Source organism: Blennius ocellaris, assembly GCF_963422515.1.
Source record: "Blennius ocellaris genome assembly, chromosome: 5".
In the NCBI taxonomy this organism is placed as follows: domain Eukaryota; kingdom Metazoa; phylum Chordata; class Actinopteri; order Blenniiformes; family Blenniidae; genus Blennius; species Blennius ocellaris.
In genome coordinates, this window is record NC_137654.1 from 18420668 (window position 1) to 18443363 (window position 22696).

Genomic DNA, 22696 nt, shown 5'->3' on the forward strand with positions numbered 1-22696 from the left:
ATGCGTTTCTTTCACTTTTGAAGGTGACACAATAATCATGGTATTTTAAAATCTCTTGCACCATGCGTCATGGAGAATTTAATGAAATGCACTTAACGTGCCATAATTTCTCTGCAGATAGTACTTAAAACACTGACATTTAATAACATTGACCATTAGTCAGTAAACATTTACAGTTAAATGCACTGATAGTATAGCCTCATATCGGACACGCTATATGAACTGTTTATTTTCTGCTATATATTTACAATAAATGTTGTGGATATCTCTGAATTTCATCACCAAGATTTTTAGCTCTCACACAAATAACATGCGATAATATCGAAAGCAATTTTCTAAGTAATTTTGATAACAGCATAATCAAAATTACATAGAAAATGGAGAAAACAGTATTAAATGCATCTCTCACTACTACTGGTTTCCAGTAATCCTCAAAAGGTGAAAACATAATAAATCTAGTTTTCTGAAAGTTGGTAGAAATGTTTAGAAATGTGAGGGAGTCCCATTTTAATTTGACCAATTACCAAACATTTTTAAATTACACATTATAATATTGTGGGGGGATTTGTGCTCCAGTAATAATATTATTTATACTACTTATTATTTGCATTTACAAGTTGATGAAAGTCAATAGATGTCTGCTTTATATATGTGGCGACATATGTATGATACAGTCCCTTGCATATTCTCGAGGACTGACTTTTAGTGCAAGCAAAACAGGAAAAGCATTACCTCAGTCTGCTTGCTTGTAGACACATAAGCACACCCAGCTATAACACGTTATAGCTTGGTGTGCAAAAATGCTTTTCCTGTCATCAAATTTGCTGTATGTCTGAAATAGCAAAGATAATGACTTCACAGTAGTTGAAAACATCTATTGTTAACAATGGACAGGTGCTCCAGTGGACATTATTATGATAAGTTGTCCATCACTCTCAATGTAGCAGAGTGATTGCTCACATTTTATTTCAGTAATTGGCAGTTGAAATAAAACAGTTTTTCTGAGATATGGGCTTCCTTACTAAATGTATATGTTTGTAACTCACGTGACCTTAGATAAAAACCTATTAAAACCTTACAATAGATGAGTCTAATGTATTTTAGTGTGTTAATTCGAAAGTCGAGGGAATCATTTGATTGCCTTGAGTTACTTGAATTAAATTAGTTGGATTTCAACTCAAAATAGAAGAAGTAATCAGGACGCATATTCATGGTTGTTTTTACACTGAATTAAGAAATTGAAAAATACATTTTTTTATTTCTACATGTTACAGATGAGCTCTCTTCTGTTTCTCTCTGTGTAGGAGAAGCATCTGCCCTGCGAGACTATGCAGCCAACACCATGAATGAGTTCTTAGGAATGTTTGGTTATGATGACCAGCAGGTAAGGGATGAGCTGACCAAGAAGCTCAGCTTTGAGAAGCTCAAAGCCGCTACCTCAGACCCCTCATCCCTGAGCAGTGAGGAGGCCTCACGGCGTGCCCGCTTCTCCAAGTACGAAGAGTATATCCGTAAGCTGAAAGCCGGCGAGGCCCTACCTTGGCCCATGCATGCTTCCCCACCGAAACCAGACGACCTCAACTCAAAACTGGCCCAAGAAAAGAGTGCTACCCTGCTCCAGAATTCTGGATGTCTACCAGGGGCCGAGGCACAGATCTACCCATCCAGCCTGGACCACAAACCGCCAGTAGCACCTCAGCTGGGAAATTCTCAGCCAAACAATCCCTCTCACATGCAGAACATGGCCTCCCGAGCCTCTAAGTATGACTTCTTTATTCAGAAGCTGAAGATGGGGGAAAGTTTACAGCAGCAGAACGGTAACGCGTACAAGCGTCCCTCTAAGTATGACCTGGAAAACGTAAAGTTTCTGCACCTCTTCAAGCCCGGTGAGGGCAACCCTGACATGGGCGGCGCCATCGCCTTTAAGACGGGCAAAGTGGGTCGACCTTCGAAGTACGACATCAGACCAATTCAGAAGCTGATGCAGGGAAACCCAGAGGCATCACTGATGCCCAATATCCTCGCAACAGCACCAGGGAATCCTGGCGCTCCCGGTGTCCCCACTGTTGGTGCAGCCGGAGCCAGCATTGCCCCTGGGCTCACAATGGACCAGGCGGGTAATTTGAGTTTCAACGCCTCCGACTACCTGAAGTCCAGCTTTTCCAAGACTGACTCCATCACCACAGGCACTGTGTCCTCTGTCAAGTAAGTACGTTTAAATGCCCTATCGTATTTGACAAATTCAGCAAGTTTTTATCTGTTTTAATATGAAATCAGAAGTAGATAGGGCTGTTTCTTGTTTTTTTTTAATATATTAAAACCTTCATACGAGTGACTTCATGAAATGGTAATGAAGTTAATTAAAGATGGAAAAATTTACAAAAATGGTCTAAAATAAAATAGAAAATAGAAATCATGTTTCTTCTTCACCGTGGAGTTTGAAGTTTGTGTTTTTGCGAAAACTATTTATAATTTTTTAAAAATCGCTGGTAAATCACCTTTCTGCTCACTGAAAATCTAATTTTAAGTTTAGTGGCGGACTGAATAAATTCCAAGCTCACAGGTCTGTCTTTTACACACTGATAGTCTCTCAGAGGAACCCCTCGGAGCTAATGTGAGGCTCACATACACTTAACTGCTACTGTGAGTCAGTTAGCCTAACACAAAGGTAATTGCTACCTTCACAGCAGCCAACAGGAATGTAGTGTGAAATAGCGCATAGTGCCCAATAGATCCACGACATGATGAGTTGCGAAGGCGCATGAAGTGTTTACTTGCTGTAGCACTCCGTGGAGACTGATTTAGCACAGTCATCGCAAAGTGACTGACTTCTTTCGTTTGGCTAGGGTGTAACAACTCTCCCTTTAATTACTTTGGAGCCATGACTAACCTCCCGGCGAGTCGTAGGGGCCGACTCAACACTGCCTGACGAGTGCACTTTAAAGGAAGCAAACGAGGGGTTTGGGGAGCTCACCTACAGTTGTGTGCACTACCAGTCGGAAGCAGCTCCCAGAGTCTGTTTGATTGGTTTTGACCTTGTCTCTAGTTAGTCAGGACCTATCAAAGACACTGTTCAAGAGCCCTCAGGCACCTCTCCCTCAGGCTTTGGCCTTTGTCAGGTTGGGGCTTCGAGGAGCTGCAGTCATGGCTAACTGACCCAGTCTGGTTCGTGTATATGGGGAGGAGATGGGGTGCAGAGGAGACTGTCTGGCAGCACATCCTTCCCTCTGGGGCAGATTAACCTGAGGTCATCCCCCGTGTGGTGCTGCTCACATGGCGCTAACTGCCACTTGCTGAGAGAGAGCAAACAGGACCAATACTGTATTATTATGACTGTCAGGTGACAGGCTGCACTGCTGCCAGCTTCATGAAGGGGACCACAACACAGGTGACATAAAGAAAATACTATTCCTCTGCACATCTGTCTTGTGGGGGGGGGGTCGTCTTGATCAGCTGTTTCATGATGAATTTGATCGAGTTGGAATCGGTACAGTTGATTAGCTTAATCCTTGTGCATATCAAGCTGCAGAGTTGTCTTATACTGCAATCTGAACTGCGCTCAGACTGATTGGAGACAATCTGAAATCAACATTAGAGCTTTGGTCCCACGAGAGCAACAGAAAAGACCATTTCAGAGCTTTTCCTCCACATCCCCATTATCCAGTTTTGCATATGAGTGCTCACCAAAATACCCCCATAAAAGATTAATGTCATTTTGCTCCTGCATTTTGCCTTTCATTGGTTGGGAGCCCATGCATCAAAGTGTGCACCTTCCGTCCTTGATTCATACGGCGCCTGAAAACGCTGTTATGCCACAGGAAAATGTATATTGATAGTCCAAAGTTTGGGAGTGGCTTGTAAGTAAATATTGTGTCAGTTTGTTTTTATTAACAACAGGCAGGCCAACCTCACCATTAATCCTGTCTCTTTTGTGTTTGCTGTTGCATTAGGAATGGTCTGCCACCAGATAAACCCCCCAGCGACGACGTCAACCTCTACCAGAAATATATTGCCAGGTATGCAAATCCCTCACTGTGCTACACCAATGAAAATACATTCTCAAAACACAGAGGCGAATCCGTTTTTTTTTTTATTTGCCGATGGGGCGTTTTATTTTGTGATATAACTACATTGTAGAGGATGTTTTATGTGCAGTAAATTGATTAAGAAAAGACATCAATTTATGTGCTGAGTGAAAGTCAAAGAATGAGCGGTAATGAAAGAGAAATGGTTTGATGGCAGCCCACAGTAAGCGGCTGAATGGATGCTCGCAGTGTGTGTAGCACTAAGAACATTAAGAACATAATTCTGTGCAACTCTGTATCATGAGCTGTGACTGACACTGAGAGGATATGAGACCAGACTGAGCCTTTCTCGAGTTCTGCCTTGAAACCATGGTGGACTGACGCAAAAGAAACAAAAGTCAGTCATTCACACCAACGGAGACAAAAGCATCAGGGGAGGGGAGGCAGCTTGTGTTTCAGTGGACACAGAACAATATTAGCCCATCCTGGATTCATCTTTAGCCGACACTAGAAAGGTGATTATCACTTGTTTGTTTATTCCGTTTAAAAAGAAAGAAAAACAGCATTTGAAAAGCCAAAGTGGCTTTGGCGTTAATGATTACTTCTCCAAGCCATAACATGAAGGGCACAAATCAAAGCCTTGGCACTGACAGACGCACGCATACACACATCCTCTTCTGCACACACGTTCACACACACACACACACACACACACACACACACGCACACAAAACCCCTTCCTTGGACTGATTACATTTTGCAAGAAGATTTAATTAAGGAATTTTTAATGAGGCTTCTGCTGGCACTGCCAAGAACTGTTTTGATATTTGCGCTGCATAATGCATAAAATTTGTCTAAACATCTCGGCAGTTGATGCACGGGGAGGTTGCAGATAAGCCCAGATACAGTTTCAATTTCCGTGTTGGGGTTGAGAAAAAAAGAGAAAGGAAAGAAGAGGAGGGAGGGAAAAAAAAATGGAAAAGGAGGGCTCATAAAAAGGGCAAATGTAGCACCGAGAGGGGAGGTAGAAGCGGGGGAGGGTCCTCTTTAGAGCCGAGGCTAATGAGTGCACAGTAATACTAAAAACCTGCTTTGTAAATGTGTTCGCATCCAATCCTTGCAAAAGAGGGGGGGGAAAAAAGTTGTGCATCTCTTCAGCGCACCACGTTTTGATGTTTTAAAGAGCTTCCCTGGCCGTGGTTAGTTGCAGTTTTCACTCTTTAAATGCTTTCATGCACCCGCCATTGCCTCGGCACTTTGATCTGTGTATCTCTATTGTAACTGGAGATGCGCTGCAATCTCTGTATCGTGGCGATATTAATATTTAATCTGCTGCTGAATAGCAGAGGCCCATTAGGCCCCCTGACGCGCAAGTGGGAATTGTCCAGAGGCAAAGTGATACAGCTGGGCAATGAGAGCAGAGGGGTGGGCCGTAGTCTCATGGGGACGAAAAGAAGGGGGGGGGGGGCTTTGTGTGTTCATCGGTGTGAATGTGTGTGCGCGTGAACAAGCCGTATAGAAAACATTAATAGTTGGGACATATGTTGGCTATACGCTACGTGCATGGAGCTTGACTTTATCTCTTCTGAAAGAGCCATCAGACCTCTGCAAAAGCCCTCAGCACCTCATCAGTATTTTCCAGACTCGCTCGCACAGCCAACTTAAAAACAGTGGTGGATATGCCGTTCAATTAACTTAATGAACTCAGCAAAGTGATCTGTAAATGCAGCTCTGGGATAATCCTAACAAGGAAAAAACAGAAAGGGAGACGGAAAAAAATATTACTTCGCCCCCTTTTCCCCCTCTCCTCCGCTCTACCAGATGGAATTCTTGGCAGCAGCAGCGCAAATGTTTATTTGTGTGTTTTCACTGGTAATTGGAGGATTTTAACAGTCATCATCGTCAGGCTTATAATCACCACTGTAAAACTGGCTGTACTGTAGCAAGCCTTTTCTTTGAAAAAAAACAAACAAAAAAAAAACAATTAACACACTGATATCTAGATTTCTGAAGAGCAAAGGAAGGGTTTAAGAGGGGAAAGGTAGACTGTGCTGCCCCTGCATCTCAGGAACCATGACCCTTTATCTCATAGAGCAAAACTGTGGTTAACCTGAAGGAACTGTGCATTGATATAACAAGGATTTTCACAGCAATGAGAATTAAAGTAGTCATTGGGCTCCCGATGATTGAGTGGCTGTGTGGATGCGTGTGAAGAGAAAGGGTTTCTGTGTAATAAGTGTCTCTTACGGCTGCTTTAGAAATAAATTGAGATAATTTGGCTGAAATTGGTGTGACAGACGGGTAAATTGTTGCAACAGTGTGGAAAACCAGAGTGGGTTTGAAGGTGTGAGCTGCGTTGCTCTGAAGGTGAGATGATGAGATGAGCAGAATGCCTTTTAAAACTCCTTCACCTGTTTTATTTTGATCCGTTCGTGGTATTTTAAATAATTTCACCGCTAATCGCTCCTGATTTGCTGTTGATCATTTTTCAATCACACTGACATCTTCCTGAGCTGCCTCATTATTCAGCTTTTTCATCCTCGTGATTGTTCGGCGTGCGCAATAAGCTCTGATGTCTTTCCAGGTTTTTGAACCAGTCTCTGTTTACTGCTCTGTGCAGCTGCTACAAATCTGTCACTGTTGAAATGTGTGCTGTAACTTTGTTTTCAGATTCTCGGGCAGTCAACACTGTGGACACGTGCACTGTGCCTACCAGTACAGAGAGCATTATCACTGCATGGACCCTGAGTGTAACTACCAGGTGAGCACCAGCACTATTATTACAGCATCAGTTGAATTAATGTGGATTTGTCTGGTAAGCGTTCACAGGCGAGGAAAAAAAGTAAGTCAATCTGTTTGTTTTCAGGGCGTCCTCCACTTCTTAGGATAGCAATATGCAAACTGTGGATCCAATGAATAAGTTAATATCAAACAAATTATTGTTGAAAATATTAACATTGATTACATTTCTTGAATTTACTATAAGATTTCTTTTTTATATACAGGATGCTGGTGGGAGCCACTACCTTTACTTATCCCTCCTTCTCATTTACTATGTGGGCGGGTGATGTCAAATAATATAATAATATCTTTCTTTAACAATGAGTAATGTTCGCAGAGAGCAAACTCTCATGCATTTAGGGTGATTTAAAAAAAGAAATATTTCTTACTCTACATTACTATAACTTGTAAACATGTGTTTTCTGGGAAAGTTGTTGTAAATTCCCTCTCGTCTTTGTTCTGAAAAAACCCCACTTTATTTCTATTGTAACTTAAGCTGTATTATCATTCTACACTATTTTCTTGAAATGGAAAAATCTTTTTTAATCGTGGACATTTCAAATGCTGGGTTTGGAGATTTAAAGCCAAGCACCTTCTGTTTTATGATAAAATGAAGGAGATTTGATCGGATGTAGATGAACAGGAAAACAGATCCTCCTTTCATCAGCGGCCAAAGTTTGCACAGATGAAAAGTTGTCTTCGGTCTGTCAAATAAGCAGGGAGTGTTTATATTTATTCATTTTTTTAGGCGTCTTCAGGTCGAGTTGATGTTAGACAGTTGGCCTTTTATTACAAAGGTTAATTATAAGTATGTTTGAAATATGGCTCTTTTTTTTATCTGTTTGTTCTTTTTTCTTTCTTCTGAAGACACTGCCACCTTAAGGGGTCTGCCTTTAATCCACTTTCACATTATTAATCTCGTCCTGTTCCCTTGAGATGTCATGTATGGCACAGGAAGGAGAAAAAAACACAAAGCAGATCATCGTACAGCCATGCGTGTGTTTGCTGTAGCATATGGCCCGAGAGAGTTAGATAAACACGGGTAGATTTGTCGCAGACGTCGAAAAAATCCATGCGCTGCTAGAACTCTGTGTGTGTGTGTGTTTTTCCTCCGATCCTCACCATTTTCTGAATTAAGCCATCTTCAGATGTAATCTCCTGTCTGCTCCTGATCAAGAGAGATTACCGCTCGATAAATGTTGTTTATGTCGTGAAAAGCATTACAGATCCAAGCTTTCATTTTCTGCATGATTCCCGCTTCACAGTCTGATGAGACACATTCTTTGAGGAATACAAAGGAAAATCATTTCATGTCATTATTTAGAGCGTTAGTTCAGGTTATCATGGCAATTTCCACGGTGAGGTCCACATTTCTCTGTTGCCCTGGCGTTGCGTGGAAACACAGATATGCTTTGGAAGCCAGCTCCCAGGATGTCAATACAGGGAAAAAAAACAGGCAGGCAGTGATGAGCAGTCCCCTTTCAAAGCGATAACTCATGAATTGTTACATGACACACACTCCTGGAATATTATCCCACTGCCAGCCTCCGGGCAATTGGCTGAGTCTTAACATTCTCCTTTCATGGGCTTGTACATGAGGGAGAGTGTGCATCTTGCCACACTAGTGGGAATCCTAAAATAAATGTAGCAAGTGGCTCCCAACCTTCATCACCACTCAACTGAAAATGAGATCTTTTTCCCAGTCAGCTCTCTCTCCATGGCCTATTTTGGACGGCTTGTTGGATCGAATGTACCATGACCGCAGCTCAACTTGTCTTCCGGTCATCATCAACATCATTAGATAACCCAAAGCTCACAGCGCAGGACTGGAATCTGCATGTTTGATCACGAAACACTGAAAACTGATAAATATGGGGCTCTTATCAATGATACGAAAAATCTGAATGAAGCGACTGCTCCTTTAGTAGTGAAATATCTCTGAAATATACAGTGGGAAACAGGCCAAGAGCAAAGGAATGAACAGCTGTGTGAGATCCTCGCTTTTTGCTCGTGCGCAAGTGGAACACATGACACAAAGCAATTACCCTACTTTGTACAGCAATTAGTTGCTTTTTAGAATACTTCTTTCTGATGTTTTTCCCTCAACTGGAGATAAATATGGATTGAAGACAGAACTGTCTCATTGATTTAAGCTTCTCCTGTTACAGTTTCTGTAACATCAGCTTAAACCCAATTACAGCAGATTTGGTTGCGGCGGGTCTCTGTGGAGTGACTTTTGTGTTTCCCCTTCCTGACTCCTGGGTGTGGGAGGGATTTTTCCTCATTTATTTATTTATTTTGTAATTTTAGAAGGCGGGGGTCTCTTAGCATATTCTCTCATCATTACAGGCGAAAAGCCAAAAGCAAGTGTTAATGCTTTAATTAAAACGGGAATCATATCTCAGTGAATTGAAAGCGAAAATGTTTTTTGGTTGACTTGTTTGTTTGTTTGTTTCTGTTGTCTCCTGTTTTCCCCTGTGCACGTCTGAGAAACCATCTGCATGGAACAGAATTTTTTCCAGAGCCAAAAACATCAGAACTGCGATCTTGCATGTCAATTGATTCATCTTAATTTGAAAAATACATTTAGTTAGAATGGGAGGGGGTGGAGACAGAGACAAGTGGTGTATGGGGAACGTACTTTGTGTTTCATGTCGAAGCTTCTGCTGCGCTTAGAAAAATCCCGGAGCCTTTGGTGTTGCATTTTGATAGGTCACAACTCCGAGATATGTGGAGTAAATCAATAACCACAGAACACGTCATCTTTAAAGACACCATTACCCTCTCCATTGCAATGTGCACATCCCTCCCCAACTGCCAATTGGCTCCTGCATGTTGCAGCTGCTGCCTCCACAGAGATAAAGTGACTTGTTGCTGAATCTGTGACTGGTTTAAATAAACACCAACCTGTTGCCGTACATTCTCCCCCTCCCCTTTTGCAGAGGTTTACCAGTAAGCAGGATGTAATCAGGCACTACAACATGCACAAGAAGAGGGACAACTCCCTGCAGCATGGCTTCATGCGCTTCAGCCCTCTGGACGACTGCAGTGTCTACTACCATGGCTGCCACCTCAATGGAAAAAGCACCCATTACCACTGCATGCAGGTACATTACACAGTCACAGTTCTTCCTACACCTACACACAATAAACCCACAAACATGTACAGTAGCTATGAATGCATAAGGGAGCATCCGCAAATACAGTTCCATGTGCTCAATTCAAACATACAATCCAAATAACTTATGTCACGCTTATGCTGATGAAAAAATGGAAATCATGATTGAGTTTATATTTTGTAGCCACATAACATATATTTTATGTTTCATTAGGTTTTTAGTAAACGGTCGAGACTTACACAACTTGAAGATGTTTGAGAGTCACACAGTTTACTTGGATTGGAAACATTAATTATAAACTTCAAACATTTTCCATTGTGGCTTTAAAGGTCATTTTGGCAAAAATAATCCTCAAGTGAATAAAAGAAAAGTAAAAAAAAAAAAAAGGGTGAATCCAAATGAGACTGCTTCTGCTTCCCCCACCTCTTCACTCTCTCACTCCTTAATTGGCATGGATAAAATTCAGTCAGGTGTTTATATAAACTTCACATTTTTCATCTTTTAGTATCAAGCAGCCAGTTGAAGATTATTCCCCCTCGCTGGATTTGTTTAATTTTTTACATCTGCTTATTTTCAATGTGTCATTGTGCCGAGAGCTTTCTCGCCGGCAGGGCAGCAGCGCAGCAGAGGATGGCCTGAGATCTATTCTTCTTTAAACCCCTCTAACTGCGTAATTGTTATTAGGACATTTCAGCCCTTGTTTTAACAGTCCCTGAGAACCTGCAGATGTTGGCATCGGCTCTCTTGATTTAAGGGGGAAAAAAACAGAGTGGCATTTTTTTCATTGTTTGACTCAGTATGGAGAAGTTGCCCGGTTTGCACCGGCGAAAAGTGCCATGAATGATATACAATCACAGCTTTTATTTCAAACATTACCTGCCCCCCCCCCCCCCCCCCCCTTTGTTGGCTCTAAAGATGTCTGTGTGCCAGAACATTTTAAACCAAAGTTTAAGACAGTCATCTTACTTGCGTTGCGTCTGCTTTTTCCCCTGCCCCCTCCACCACTGAAATTTGCCCTTAAAGTTACAGTAAGTTTGAGGCGAGTCTCTCGTCGCACTCCAAATATGAATTTTTGTTTTTAAAAAGCCTGCCTTGACAGGAACTCACTGTAGTTTCAGCACCTTTCTGTGACAACTGTGTCGCTTTTTTTCTCTTTTTCCACAATGACAAGATTGTTTCCAAGTCACGTTTGACACGAAACTTGTAACAGTGTGCATCACCACAAATTAAATCGTCAATGTGAGAAAGCAGCCTTCTCATACTCATTTCTAGGCCATACGTGCTTACTTAACCACAATGAGCTTCTTTTTCTTTAGATTGTACACTTTATCAGAGCTTCTTAAAGTACAGCCTTGCAGAGGCTTTTTTTTTCTTTCTTTCTTTTTATAGAAGCACAACTGCAGTTGTTCACTCTAAACTCACATGCATATGGGAGGCTGAGATCTCCAACTTATGGCTGTCATGCTCTTGTCTTTACTTTGCAGGTGGGGTGCAGCAAGGTGTACACCAGCACCTCAGATGTCATGACGCATGAAAACTTCCATAAAAAGAACGCCCAGCTGATCAACGATGGCTTCCAGAGATTCCGTGCCACTGAGGACTGTGGCACAGTGGGGTGTCAGTTCTATGGGCAGAAGACCACTCACTTCCACTGCAGGTGAGCCGGACTCAATATGGAATCTCATTATTCTAAAATGTTCTTTTACATTAGTAAAACCACATTCAAGCATGAAAACCCCCACGATATATGTTTCATTCTTTTGTTTATTTTATTCTTTTATGATTTTTATTTTTTTACTTTTAAATGAATTATTATTACCATCATTTATTGGGACACACATATGAGCACTTAACCTTAACGAATCAGGAAATCAGGCCACATGGTATAGTAGTGGTATGTCGTGTTTGGGCTCCCACAGTCCAAAAACAAGTATTTGAGGTAACCGCTGTCTGTAAAACTTCTTGTGAGTGTCTCATTGTGTGACTGGAGATCTGTCTTGGGTGTTGTCTGCCTTTGCCTTTAGACAGATGGGATCATTTTAATTAAATGATATAAAAGGTGGATGAATGGAGTCAATATAAGATCGGGCAGATCTCATAGATAACTTTTCTTCTAAAAGGTCCGGAATTAAGGTTGAAACTGAGCAAATTATTATTAAACTCCATCATGTATATAAAATATAGCACTTCATCAGTCTTCAAAGAAGTGATGGAAAATTTCAGTATAGCATCAATGCTTTCAATTGAAATTTGCACCGCATACATATTGTCGGTGGGCGACAGAATCACTCGTTTGTTCCTCTCAGGAATGTCCCCGTCTGGCAGAGGTTGATGGCGGTGACGTGTCAATGAGCTGCTGCTGTCTCACTAAAACCAGCTCAGCTATCATTCCTCCTGAAATATTTGAATTATGTGAACCGTCTCCATGACTCCCCTCTGTACTGAGGTAACTGAGGCTTTGTGACAGAGCATCATACCTGATCGCAATTTTTTCCCCCCTCAATTTTCCAGGCGCCCGGGCTGCACATTCACCTTCAAGAACAAGTGTGACATTGAGAAGCACAAAAGCTACCACATTAAGGATGACGCTTATGCCAAAGATGGCTTCAAGAAGTTTTACAAGTACGAGGAATGCAAGTACGAGGGCTGCGTGTACAGCAAGGCCACCAACCACTTCCACTGTATCCGCTCAGGCTGTGGCTTCACATTTACCTCCACCAGCCAGATGACCTCCCACAAGCGCAAACACGAGCGCCGGCACATCCGCTCCTCCGGTGTCATGGGCCTCTCTTCTGCCTTCCTGGCGGTGAAGGATGAGCCGGAGGAATCGAGCAATGACGACCTGATAGACTTCTCAGCCATCAGCAGCAAGAACTCCAGCCTGAGTGCCTCGCCTACGACCCAACAGTCCACCGCTGGACCGCACCTGTTGGCCACGGCCACCACCGCTGTCTCCTCCTCCTCCTCCGCGTCGGGCCACGCCCTCAAGCCCACCACTTCGCTGCCCAGCGCGGGGCAACGTATGTCCAGCCTCCTGTCTCAGGCCCTGCCCAGCAACATGCCGGTCGCCCTCGCTCTCTCCAACAGCGCCCTGGCTACCTCCAACCCTTTCTTCCCCCTCATGCCCAGGCTGCCCCTCCAGCCGCCTCCACCAGCTGCTAGTCTCATCTCAGCTGCATCCTCTGGGGCCCACTCCATGCCCACCGACTCACTGACCCAAGGCTGCTCCACAGTGGGAGCAGACGGAGCCATGGCGACCACCCCGACCTCCTTTGCCTCCTCCTCCATCATGGAGAAGATCTCTGCGAGCAAAGGTCTGATATCCCCCATGATGGCCAGGCTGGCGGCAGCTGCACTGAAGCCCTCCAACAGTCCAGACACAGGTCAGTCACTTCACAAACAGTCATTATTGTATTTTGTGCAGCTAACAATTACACACGGGAAAATAATAATTTGCTTGCAAACAAAGCATAAAATAAAACATCCAGCAATTATGTTTATCCCGTGGTCCTGTGTTAGGGTCACTTATTGATAAATTAAATACTACTGTGTCTCTTCTTATCCCTCCTGGTGTTATTTTCAAGAACACAGTAACAGTTTCAGCCGTCATGTGTAAAGAGAATCGGCTTGACGTGAATGAAAAGCTACATTCTTCTCTGTGCGTGGACAGAACGGCCAGAGTGCACTCAGAGGTCATTTCTCTAACTCTCCCACAACAGAGAGAAAGACAGGGAAAACTGCCGCTTTCAGGCTTAAAGGGACATACTGGAGGCATGGTCCTCTGCTCGGGGCTTGTTATTGTGTTGATCGTTTGTTAGATACCCACAATCCATTTGGAGATAAATGCGCTGACAGGGGAGAGTAGAGCCTGTAAAAGTCTCTTATGATGTTCAGAGTGGGGGCTCCTGGGGCTTGTGTTGAACATGTTTCCTCATCATTGGTCTCTTATCTCTGTCTGCGCCGTTCCAAGCAAATGGAGGTGGAATGAAATTAAGTTCAGAAATTACGAGAACAAAAAAAAAATGTTTTGGCTTTTTTTTCCGTATCCTCCATGCAAACCGATAAAAAAAAAAAAAAGAACGAAAGAAAAAAAAATACTAGAAATCACTCAGGCAGAAATGACTCAATGCTCCAGAGCTAAGAAAACAGGCTTTTTTTTTTCATTGATACAAGAACTGTGGCATGCATCAACAAAGACACTTCTTGGATTTTCAGAAACCTTCTGTTTCTGTGAAAACACATTATTGTCTGTTTAGCATAAACATAATTCACATAAATTTTGGAGGTAATTGGCTTGTCTAGGTTTATCATATTCCTCTAAACAAAACCCCCTGAAATGAAAACAAAGGTGAAATATTCCGCTGATAATGCATGGCAGAGCGTCGTCTCGCACTGAGTCGTGGCGGATCCTCCCGTGCACAGCCCGAGCAGGTGGGGTGTGGATTGAAAGTGGGACTGCTCCGGATGTTGGGACTGGGAAGGATTATAATTCCTGGTGGTGCTCCTGGAGCAGGACGGGCCCTGAGAGAGCCGGGGCAGCTGCTCCGGGGAGCCGAGCTGAGCCCAGGCTGTCAGGCTGAGCTCCACCTCTGGGCTTCCAGCAGGTAGTCTGAAGACTAGGAAGGCCCCCGCTGAGGGTGGGGCCTCCACAGATGGTGTCTTCACCACCCCTTCTCATCAGTTTGCTCAAAGACTGCAGCTCAGAGCTCTTTGCTGGGGAAGCAACCAAAAATAAAATGTGCTTTTCTGTTCACACACACCTTTTTTTTTTTTAAGTCGCTGTAGAGTGCAGACACAGGATGGAGGGCCGCTGTGGTTTCTCATATTTGTTTCAAAACATGTGCGAACAGGGCATTTAAGGCTAAAATGAGGAGGAAGTGGTTTGTGCTTGTTTGTTAAAAAGGTGTGAGAAAATTTGCCGTGTTTGTGGTCATTTTATTCCGTGGTTAGTTTTCTTTTGTTGCACTGTGAAACTTTGCCCTTTTGCAGTAAATGTAGCATTTTCATATTCTCAGTATTTTTTTTTTTTTTATATTAATGTTCCGCTCTAATTTACCCTTAAGTGTTTTTCCCAGAGATTCAAGCATCTGAAGGGTTTACTAATTAGACACACAGTACAAATGATCTTTCACAAGCTCTGTATCTTATCCGGAGTAATTACATGGTGGTACATTATTCCTGGATAATTTCCAGAAAGAAGCTGCTTTGAGTCAAACTCATTTGTTCTCCCTCCTTGGGAAGTGAAAAGATGGTAAAAAAATAAATAATAATAATTTGCTATGTGCATTAGAATAAGAATTTAGTGTTCTAATCCGCCTTCAGTCACCTTCTCCAGTGATTTAGTGAAGGAATGCTGCATTCGTCCTGGCAATCATGTGTAGATCATATAGAGAGGGGCTGCTTTTGATGTGATGTGCTCTCATTTTCTCTGAGAGTTGATTTAATTGTCAATGACAAGGCAGGATTTGTCTGGGTAGTTAATTTTTTTGGGGGGGTTGCGACTCTTAACAAGTTGGTTGGGGGGTGTGGGGGGGTAGGGGGGACTCGTAAGCAGCCAGTGACCTCAAACCAGACGCAAAATTATTTGACTGCTGTTTTCCTTTAGCCCCACCCCCGCCCAACCCCCCCGAGCCTCTCCAACCTCAGCCATTGTCAAACTGAGCTGACACTGACACTGACACTTCCTCGTCTCCTGGCTTTCAGCTGACAAGGCCCAAGACTGGCTTTTCCACTCCTATTCTGCCTGATATGTCTTTGGGTCATCTTGTTGCGAGGGGCGGAACTCTGGTCTCCCCCTTACGTCGGCTGGTCTTGTTTTCTCCACAGCTCGGGAAAAAAAAAAAGAAGAAGAAAAAAAAACAGGAGAGGATCCTGACCAGGCTGAGGGCCAAGGGTGCACACTTGGTTGCCCATGACCTTGCCTGTCACTATCCCTCAACTCCAGCCTCAGTTCCTAAACAACAGATTTCGCACCAAACCAATCACGACTGTCCAGTTTTAGTGTCTCAAACATTTCACGGAGGGTCTCCCACGTCCTATGACATAATTTTTTTTTTTTTCTTTTAAGTAAACCACCACTTATTGTCAACCAAAGACTCAGCTTTCAGTGTATTGCTCCAGGACAAATTAATATTTCAATCCCCTGAGATTGGAAAAGAGGGGGGGGGGACAGAATTCACCTTCCTGTCAGCATTTTTACCCCAGGTTGTCCCCTGGCCTGGTGTTTATTTATTTCAATCCAACGCTCCTCTCCTCACTCACAGCACTCACTGAATACCTATCTGAGGGAGAATGTGATCGAGAGGTCACGCTATTTGAACCAATCTGATTGGCTGTCAGCTCCAATCTGACCGACATAGCACCCCTGTTCCTTGTGGGTATGCTCAGTGGCATTGGCTGCCGTCCGTTGTCAGGCCAACAAGGAGCCCGGGAAGGTGGGAAGGGAGGGGGGTGGCCAATCTGAGACTGCCACTTTCCCTCAGCATTAGCATCTCACTTAATGGCCAGTTAAGAGGCAGCCTGGTAAATGAGTTGTGACAAGTGCTGTAGAAAAAGGAGTCTTTTTCCCTCATATCTCCCGCCTCTCAATCACCATTTAAAAGGCTTGACGGCCTGACATAATTTCGCAATAATTATCACTCGGAGTATTCTTTTCGGGCCAGGACAGAAGTCAGATTGAATCTCGTCAGAGGGTAATAATGCTGACCAACAATAACTTTGTTGTCTCTCCTCTCCTCTGCGTCTCTGGCTTGATCCTCAGGGAACGGGCACCCGGCTTCAGCCAACCAGTTCAATCTGGTTCAAGTGAAGCAAGAGCCGGGGGACGCCAACTCCGGGGGCTCCCAAGGCTCTGCACAGGAGCACAGCCTGGACCTGAGCAAGAAAGACCACAGGTACTGCTGCTCAGCTCTTTGAGAGTTTAATGAGGGGGTTTTCATTATTTATTTATTCAAAATAAAGAAAGTAGAAAAAAAAAATGAAAGAAATTCAGTTTTTATTCTTGAGCTAAATTGTAACTGTAATACAAATGTGTTTGCAAAATATAGCAACAAAATGTATATTTAAACACACTACATACAGTATTTGTTCATGTCTTTGTCGACATAAACACACACAGGCATGCAAGGGTCCATTTTTTTTGTAAGAGATGTGTTTACATAAACTGTCAACTCCAACCCTCTAACTCACACTAGATGTTATTTCTTAAGAAGACAGCATTTTTCTTCTTCATTATACAGGCACACCTTGCGTGATAAATAGTAATATTTACTGTTCTCATGCAAATCTTGACTAAACATTGTTCATTTTCCTTGTTCCAGTAATGAATCAAACGGACACCCTGTACCAGGGAATACATCTCTTTTATCCTCGCTTATGAATAAGGTAAGATCCATCCATCAAACGCCTTTCATCCCAAGACAAATTAGCGGGACACGGAGGGGCCTGTTTGTTTTTTAATGTTTCACCACTAATAAGATGAGTTTGTATCATTTAAATTTTCCAGCCATTTTTCATACGGTGTAATTTTCACTGCACCTCTCACAAATTAATATAATGAAGCAGTAGCTGGGTGCCATGCCAGATATATAGAGATGTTTGTTTTTTGATGAGCTGTTTTGAACTCACCGTTCATTTTTTTTCTCCGCCTTTATACTTTTTCTTCCCCCTGCCTCATTCTACATTTATTTATAGAGTTTATAAATTGTTTGATTAAAAAGCCAGAGGAGAAAAAAAAAATAAGAAGGTGCTGCCCTCATTTTTTAACAAGTCTAAAACGTTCGCGTATGGAAATTTAAGCGCGTGGATTTTTTTTTTTTTTGTCAAGATTAAAATGGACATTGTCTGAGTCATATATCTTCTTGCGGCCGATAAAAATGAGCCAGGTGGTTTCCATCATATTGATGATGTAATGGCAGATCGGACTCCATTTTTTTTACCCTCACCAACAGATCAAGACGTCCTCCACACCCCCTTCATGTCTTTTTTAAGCCGTTCTCTTGGGGGGACTAACTTAAGAGTAGCCGTGTTAAACCCGGACACTGAAGCAGAAGTCATGTCCAACAGCTCAGATGTTGTCGCGTCAGATATTTGCGGGGTTGATTCAAGCCGCCACATCACATAAAAGGGTTAACAGTTGCTCCCGGAGGATGCTTGGCAAACACGTTTGGCCTGCTCTCAAGCTAAAGCCTGCTTGTTTGTGAATGCGGCTCCTCTTTTTCGCTCGGCCAAACGGCGTGTTTGTGTGCGTGTGTGTTCTCTCCCGCACTCTCGGCAACATATGCAAATGCCCAGCTTGCGTCTGCTCGTCTAACCCAGTGGCTGCTGGTTTTATGTGCTGTGTGTTTTGTAGATGTCACAGGTGAACCCTGCCCTCTTCAGTGCCATGAACCTGAAGACTGAGCTGGAGGCGGGCCAGGGCAACAGCACCTCGGAGCATCTGAGCAGAGTGCTGAAGAGGCCTTTGCCAGAAAGATCCACTGAGATCTGGAGGACATACCTCCGCAGGTAAAAAGGGGGAACTCAACATGTAGAAAATGCTGCGATTAACCTCACTGGCTCATTTTCATAGTGAGAAAACAGACAGCTTGGTTCCTGGAATTTGATCTTTTCTTGAAAATACTTGGTAAATACGCCTCACATATTGTACGAACGAAATCTCCCCACAGCATAAAGAATCTTGCTTTGCAGGAACTTCAAGCAAGCATTTACTGTCAGAAATAATCAACCCTTTAGTTAACATTTTGTGAGAAAACAATCCATTTACAGTCTTCCTTATCTCTTGTCAAGGTTTGACACCGATGACTTCTGTGAGGCTCAGTGTGATTTCCTACAGAAGGTTCACTTTCACTGCGTGGTAGAAGATTGCGGTGCACTCTTCAGCACTGTGGATGGGGCCATAAAGCATGCCAAGTGAGTGCCAGTGCGATGGACAATTTGAAAATAAACGCATGCTTTTTGCATTTTAGTCTCTGGCTTTATTGAGCTTCTGCCTTATCCTTCAGCTTCCACCTCCGAGCAACCATGAAAGTCAAATCTGAGTTTCCCTTCGGCGAGGGAAAAGAGTCGGGCGAAGGAGCATCGCTGCAGCCCGTTGCCCCCGTCTCAATGGCTAACAACCCCTCTTTGGATGTGGCACACCTCACCTCCTCTGGGGGCTACAGTTCTCCTCCTCCCTCCCTGCTGGCCTGGAAGCAGCTGACTGGCAGCATCCCTCAGATGCCTGCCTCCATGCCCAACCTGCCTGCCAACTCGCCTGTGGCCACCACATCTTTGGAGAATGCTAAACCACAAGTCAAACCTGGTTTTCTGCAATTCCAAGAAAAGTAAGAGCCCAATACAATAGAGAATGCCCCCTTTTCAACTTTTTTTTTTTCAAAGTTCAAAGAATATACTGTATTCTCCATTTGCTTCACTCATCCAGTGATCCCTGCTTGGCTACTGACTGCAAGTACTCCAACAAGTTCCACTTCCATTGCTTGTTTGGGAACTGCAAGTACGTGTGCAAGACCTCCGGAAAGGCCGAGTCCCACTGTCTGGACCACATCAACCCCAACAACAACCTGGTGAACGTCCGCGACCAGTTCTCCTACTACTCTCTTCAGTGTCTCTGTCCCAACCAGGTGAGTGTGGCTTGATAACTCAGGAGCTGAATCACCTACTGTCATCCCCCAGAGGTTTCTAAGCATGAAGTATGCTATCTATTAGACCAGTATTTGAGGTTATTTGACTCAAGGCTTTCACAACCACTGCTCCCCGTCTTCCATCTCGGCTGAGAAAGACAGTCGACTCACCCCAGTAATGCCTGTTTATATGTCAATGATGTCATTTTGACTGCCGCATTCTCCTCTCAGAAAAGGCCAATTTAGCTGATATTACCCAATAAATCATTGTCACTCGCACAGTAAACAAGGCTGTCTGGAATAGGGCAAAAATCAGGGGAATGCTTCGCAAATGAAACCTAAATGGCAGCCCCTGCCTGCTCTCATGAGCCCGTATTTGGAAAACCGTTTAAATGAATTCATTAATGTGTCGAAAATCACCCCTCTCACAAAAAGTCCCCCCCCTTCCTCCTCCACCACCTCCTCCTATTCCTCCCACTCTTCCCCTCCTCCCCTAAGTCTCCATCTCCTAAACTGAGCCGATCTTATTTGGCCTGGTCCTTTGGGATCTGGGCCTCACAAACAGATGGTGGTGTACAGACATGTTAGAAAGGAGGGGTGCTTGTAGGAAGCCTGGAAAAGCAAGGTAGTTGTACTTAAAAGTGTGGGATGTTCCCAAAAAGCCAAAAGTAAAAGGCTGGGTGTTGAAAGAGTGTTGATTATGTTTTTGGAGAAACTGTGCAGTGTTCAGTTTAACTTTGCACACAAGGAAGATCGAATGAAATGAATGGGCTCCTATGGCTTTCAAACATTTGCCACATTTGACTCATGAAATCGTAAATGGCGTGTCTCCCTCTGCAGCACTGCGAGTTCAGAATGAGGGGCCACTATCACTGTCTGCGGCCCGGCTGCTTCTTTGTCACTAACATCACCACCAAGCTGCCGTGGCACGTCAAGAAGCACGAGAAGGCAGAGCGCCGCGCCGCCAATGGCTTCAAATACTTCACTAAGAGAGAGGAGTGCGGGAGGCTGGGTAAGAGAAATGAAACCGCTACTGCTCCTGTCTCAAGTTTTAGGCTTCAGTCCACCTGTTCCAGTGCATTGACAAACACCTGAATTAAAGGTGTTACTCGGAGAATCATGTTGTGCTGGTTGTAGCAAGAGGATTTTCTCTGTGTTTGCAAAGGGAGAGAGACCAGCGTTGGCAAACACAGTTTCGAAGACATGATTCAAGTCCGCCTTGCAGGTTTTGTCGCTGCGTTTTGCATATTCACAATGGCACCTCGGGTCCCAGAGGCAGTGCTGCCCATAACTATACGAGCAATAATGTCAAAAAGGGCAATCACATCCAGGTTGTTTTCTTCTTTCTTTTACCCCTGTCAGAAATGAGCAATTAGGTTTGTGTTTGTTAATTATCTGGCTTGTCTGGTTTAGCCTGTTTGTGTTGCGAAGCTGCGCCTTTCAGCCACCGCTGCCATCACACAGAAATGAATTAGAAGTGATCTGTGTTTTTTTTTTTCCCTTTTTTTTTTTTCAGGCGGTTACACAAGCTTTTCAGCGCACAGAAACAAAGCAAACAAAACCAGGCCCTAAACAGCTGTTTTTTGTCCCCAGCCTGATCTGCCAACTGTATTGTTTGGGCTTGGGGGGGAAAAAAAACTGAAAGGATTACCATCGCGCGCACTCCAGTCATAAAGAATTGATGGGTTGCCAGTATCCATGGCAGCCACATTAAACTGAACACCGCTGATGATGTTACCTGGTTTCTGTCTCACAAAAGGCCCTCCGTGTCACGGGGGGGTTACTGTTATTTGCTCAACTTTGCGCGTTTAAAAACATTGTGTGCGTGAAAGCTATGTGATGACACAGACATGTTTTTCTCCTAAACTGGGTGCCATGGTTACTGACATGCTAGCACCTGCCCAGCATGTTACTCTTTCAATTATTTCTGCCTGCTTTTATATAATGGTATTTGATTAACAGGCACAAAACAGAACATTCATTTAATTTGAAATCATAAAGCAATTAGAGCCGGAGCGGTTAAAACAGGGGAAAAAGAAGCGAAGAATATGAAGCAGACAGAGCTACAATGGAGAACAAAAGGACAAATGACAATGGAGATACTTTGAAAAATGAATTTAATATGGTAATAATTGTATATTTACTTTGGTTTGCAGGGGTGTGTGCATTATTGGCCCACAGAAAATGAGAATTTATTTATGTAAATTCCTAATTGAATAAAGCATGTCAGTGTAATAAAAGAGCTCCACAGGTTTAGTGCATAGAAGCCTTGACTTGCTCAGTGTGACACCCGAGTGATCTAATATTCCTCCTACATGTACACTCCCAAACACTTTGAAACTCGATCCCTCTTTTGTCGGAGTTATATCATGAAATTAGGAAAACCTAAAAATATTTCCCCTTGCGTTTGATGTAATCACAACGCCGTCTCCGTATTGGGATCGCCTCGCGGTGAACGCGAGACGAATGAATCCGCAGACTTTTGACGGCTGTTTCTTTTGTTTTGTTTTTGTTGTTTCATAGGCTGCAAGTACAACCAAGTCAACAGCCACTTCCACTGCATCCGCGATGGTTGCCAGTTCTCCTTCCTGCTCAAGCACCAGATGACCTCTCACGCGCGCAAACACATGAGGCGGATGTTGGGGAAGAACTTCGACAGAGTCCCGTCACAGGTACAAACGCACGAGCAGCGGCGCGTGACACAGGCCAGTTTAGGGAGGATAATTATAGGAAAATACAGGTTGGGTGCCTGGTTGAACTATAGCAGGTGTTGAACAGTTTATTGAAACAAATGCCAACAAAGCTCACACACCCTTTTAGGGAGATATTAAACAGGGAAAGCCTTTTTTTTTTTTTTTTTCCCTTTCAGCTGCTACATGAAACGGTTAGACTTAATCTGATCTTCTTTTTAGCTAAATTATTTCAATTTGCAATTTGAAATGTTTCATTTTGGAAGTTTTTTCATCTGTATTTTTCTTGTGTTAACAAATACGTGCAGTCATACTAGTTTCTCATAAAACGGAAAAAAAAAAATTCTTGAGCTGTTTTTCTAACGTGCGTACGTTTAGAACACATCTTAAAGTGTGAAGTAAAGACCAGCACTTTTAAAGCAAAATGTAGCATGTCAAAAAGAATCCATGCAGCCAAAAGA

General features: G+C 43.4%; 1 protein-coding gene across 5 annotated transcripts in view; it reads left to right on the forward strand.

The window, feature by feature from the left end:
• casz1 (castor zinc finger 1) overlaps positions 1–22696 on the forward strand; it is a 166284-nt gene that overhangs the window by 138273 nt on the left and 5315 nt on the right. For 4 of the 5 annotated variants that reach the window (XM_080496761.1, XM_080496760.1, XM_080496759.1 and 1 more), the window contains 14 exons: positions 1305–2205; positions 3951–4016; positions 6696–6786; positions 9749–9913; positions 11410–11582; positions 12437–13308; positions 16686–16818; positions 17245–17308; positions 18276–18430; positions 18713–18835; positions 18928–19248; positions 19347–19545; positions 20386–20557; positions 22069–22217. In XM_080496761.1, the coding sequence (XP_080352887.1) occupies positions 1305–2205; positions 3951–4016; positions 6696–6786; positions 9749–9913; positions 11410–11582; positions 12437–13308; positions 16686–16818; positions 17245–17308; positions 18276–18430; positions 18713–18835; positions 18928–19248; positions 19347–19545; positions 20386–20557; positions 22069–22217 (3584 nt within the window). The remainder of the gene's footprint in view (positions 1–1304; positions 2206–3950; positions 4017–6695; positions 6787–9748; positions 9914–11409; positions 11583–12436; positions 13309–16685; positions 16819–17244; positions 17309–18275; positions 18431–18712; positions 18836–18927; positions 19249–19346; positions 19546–20385; positions 20558–22068; positions 22218–22696) is intronic. The other variant, XM_080496762.1, reaches the window with a different exon arrangement.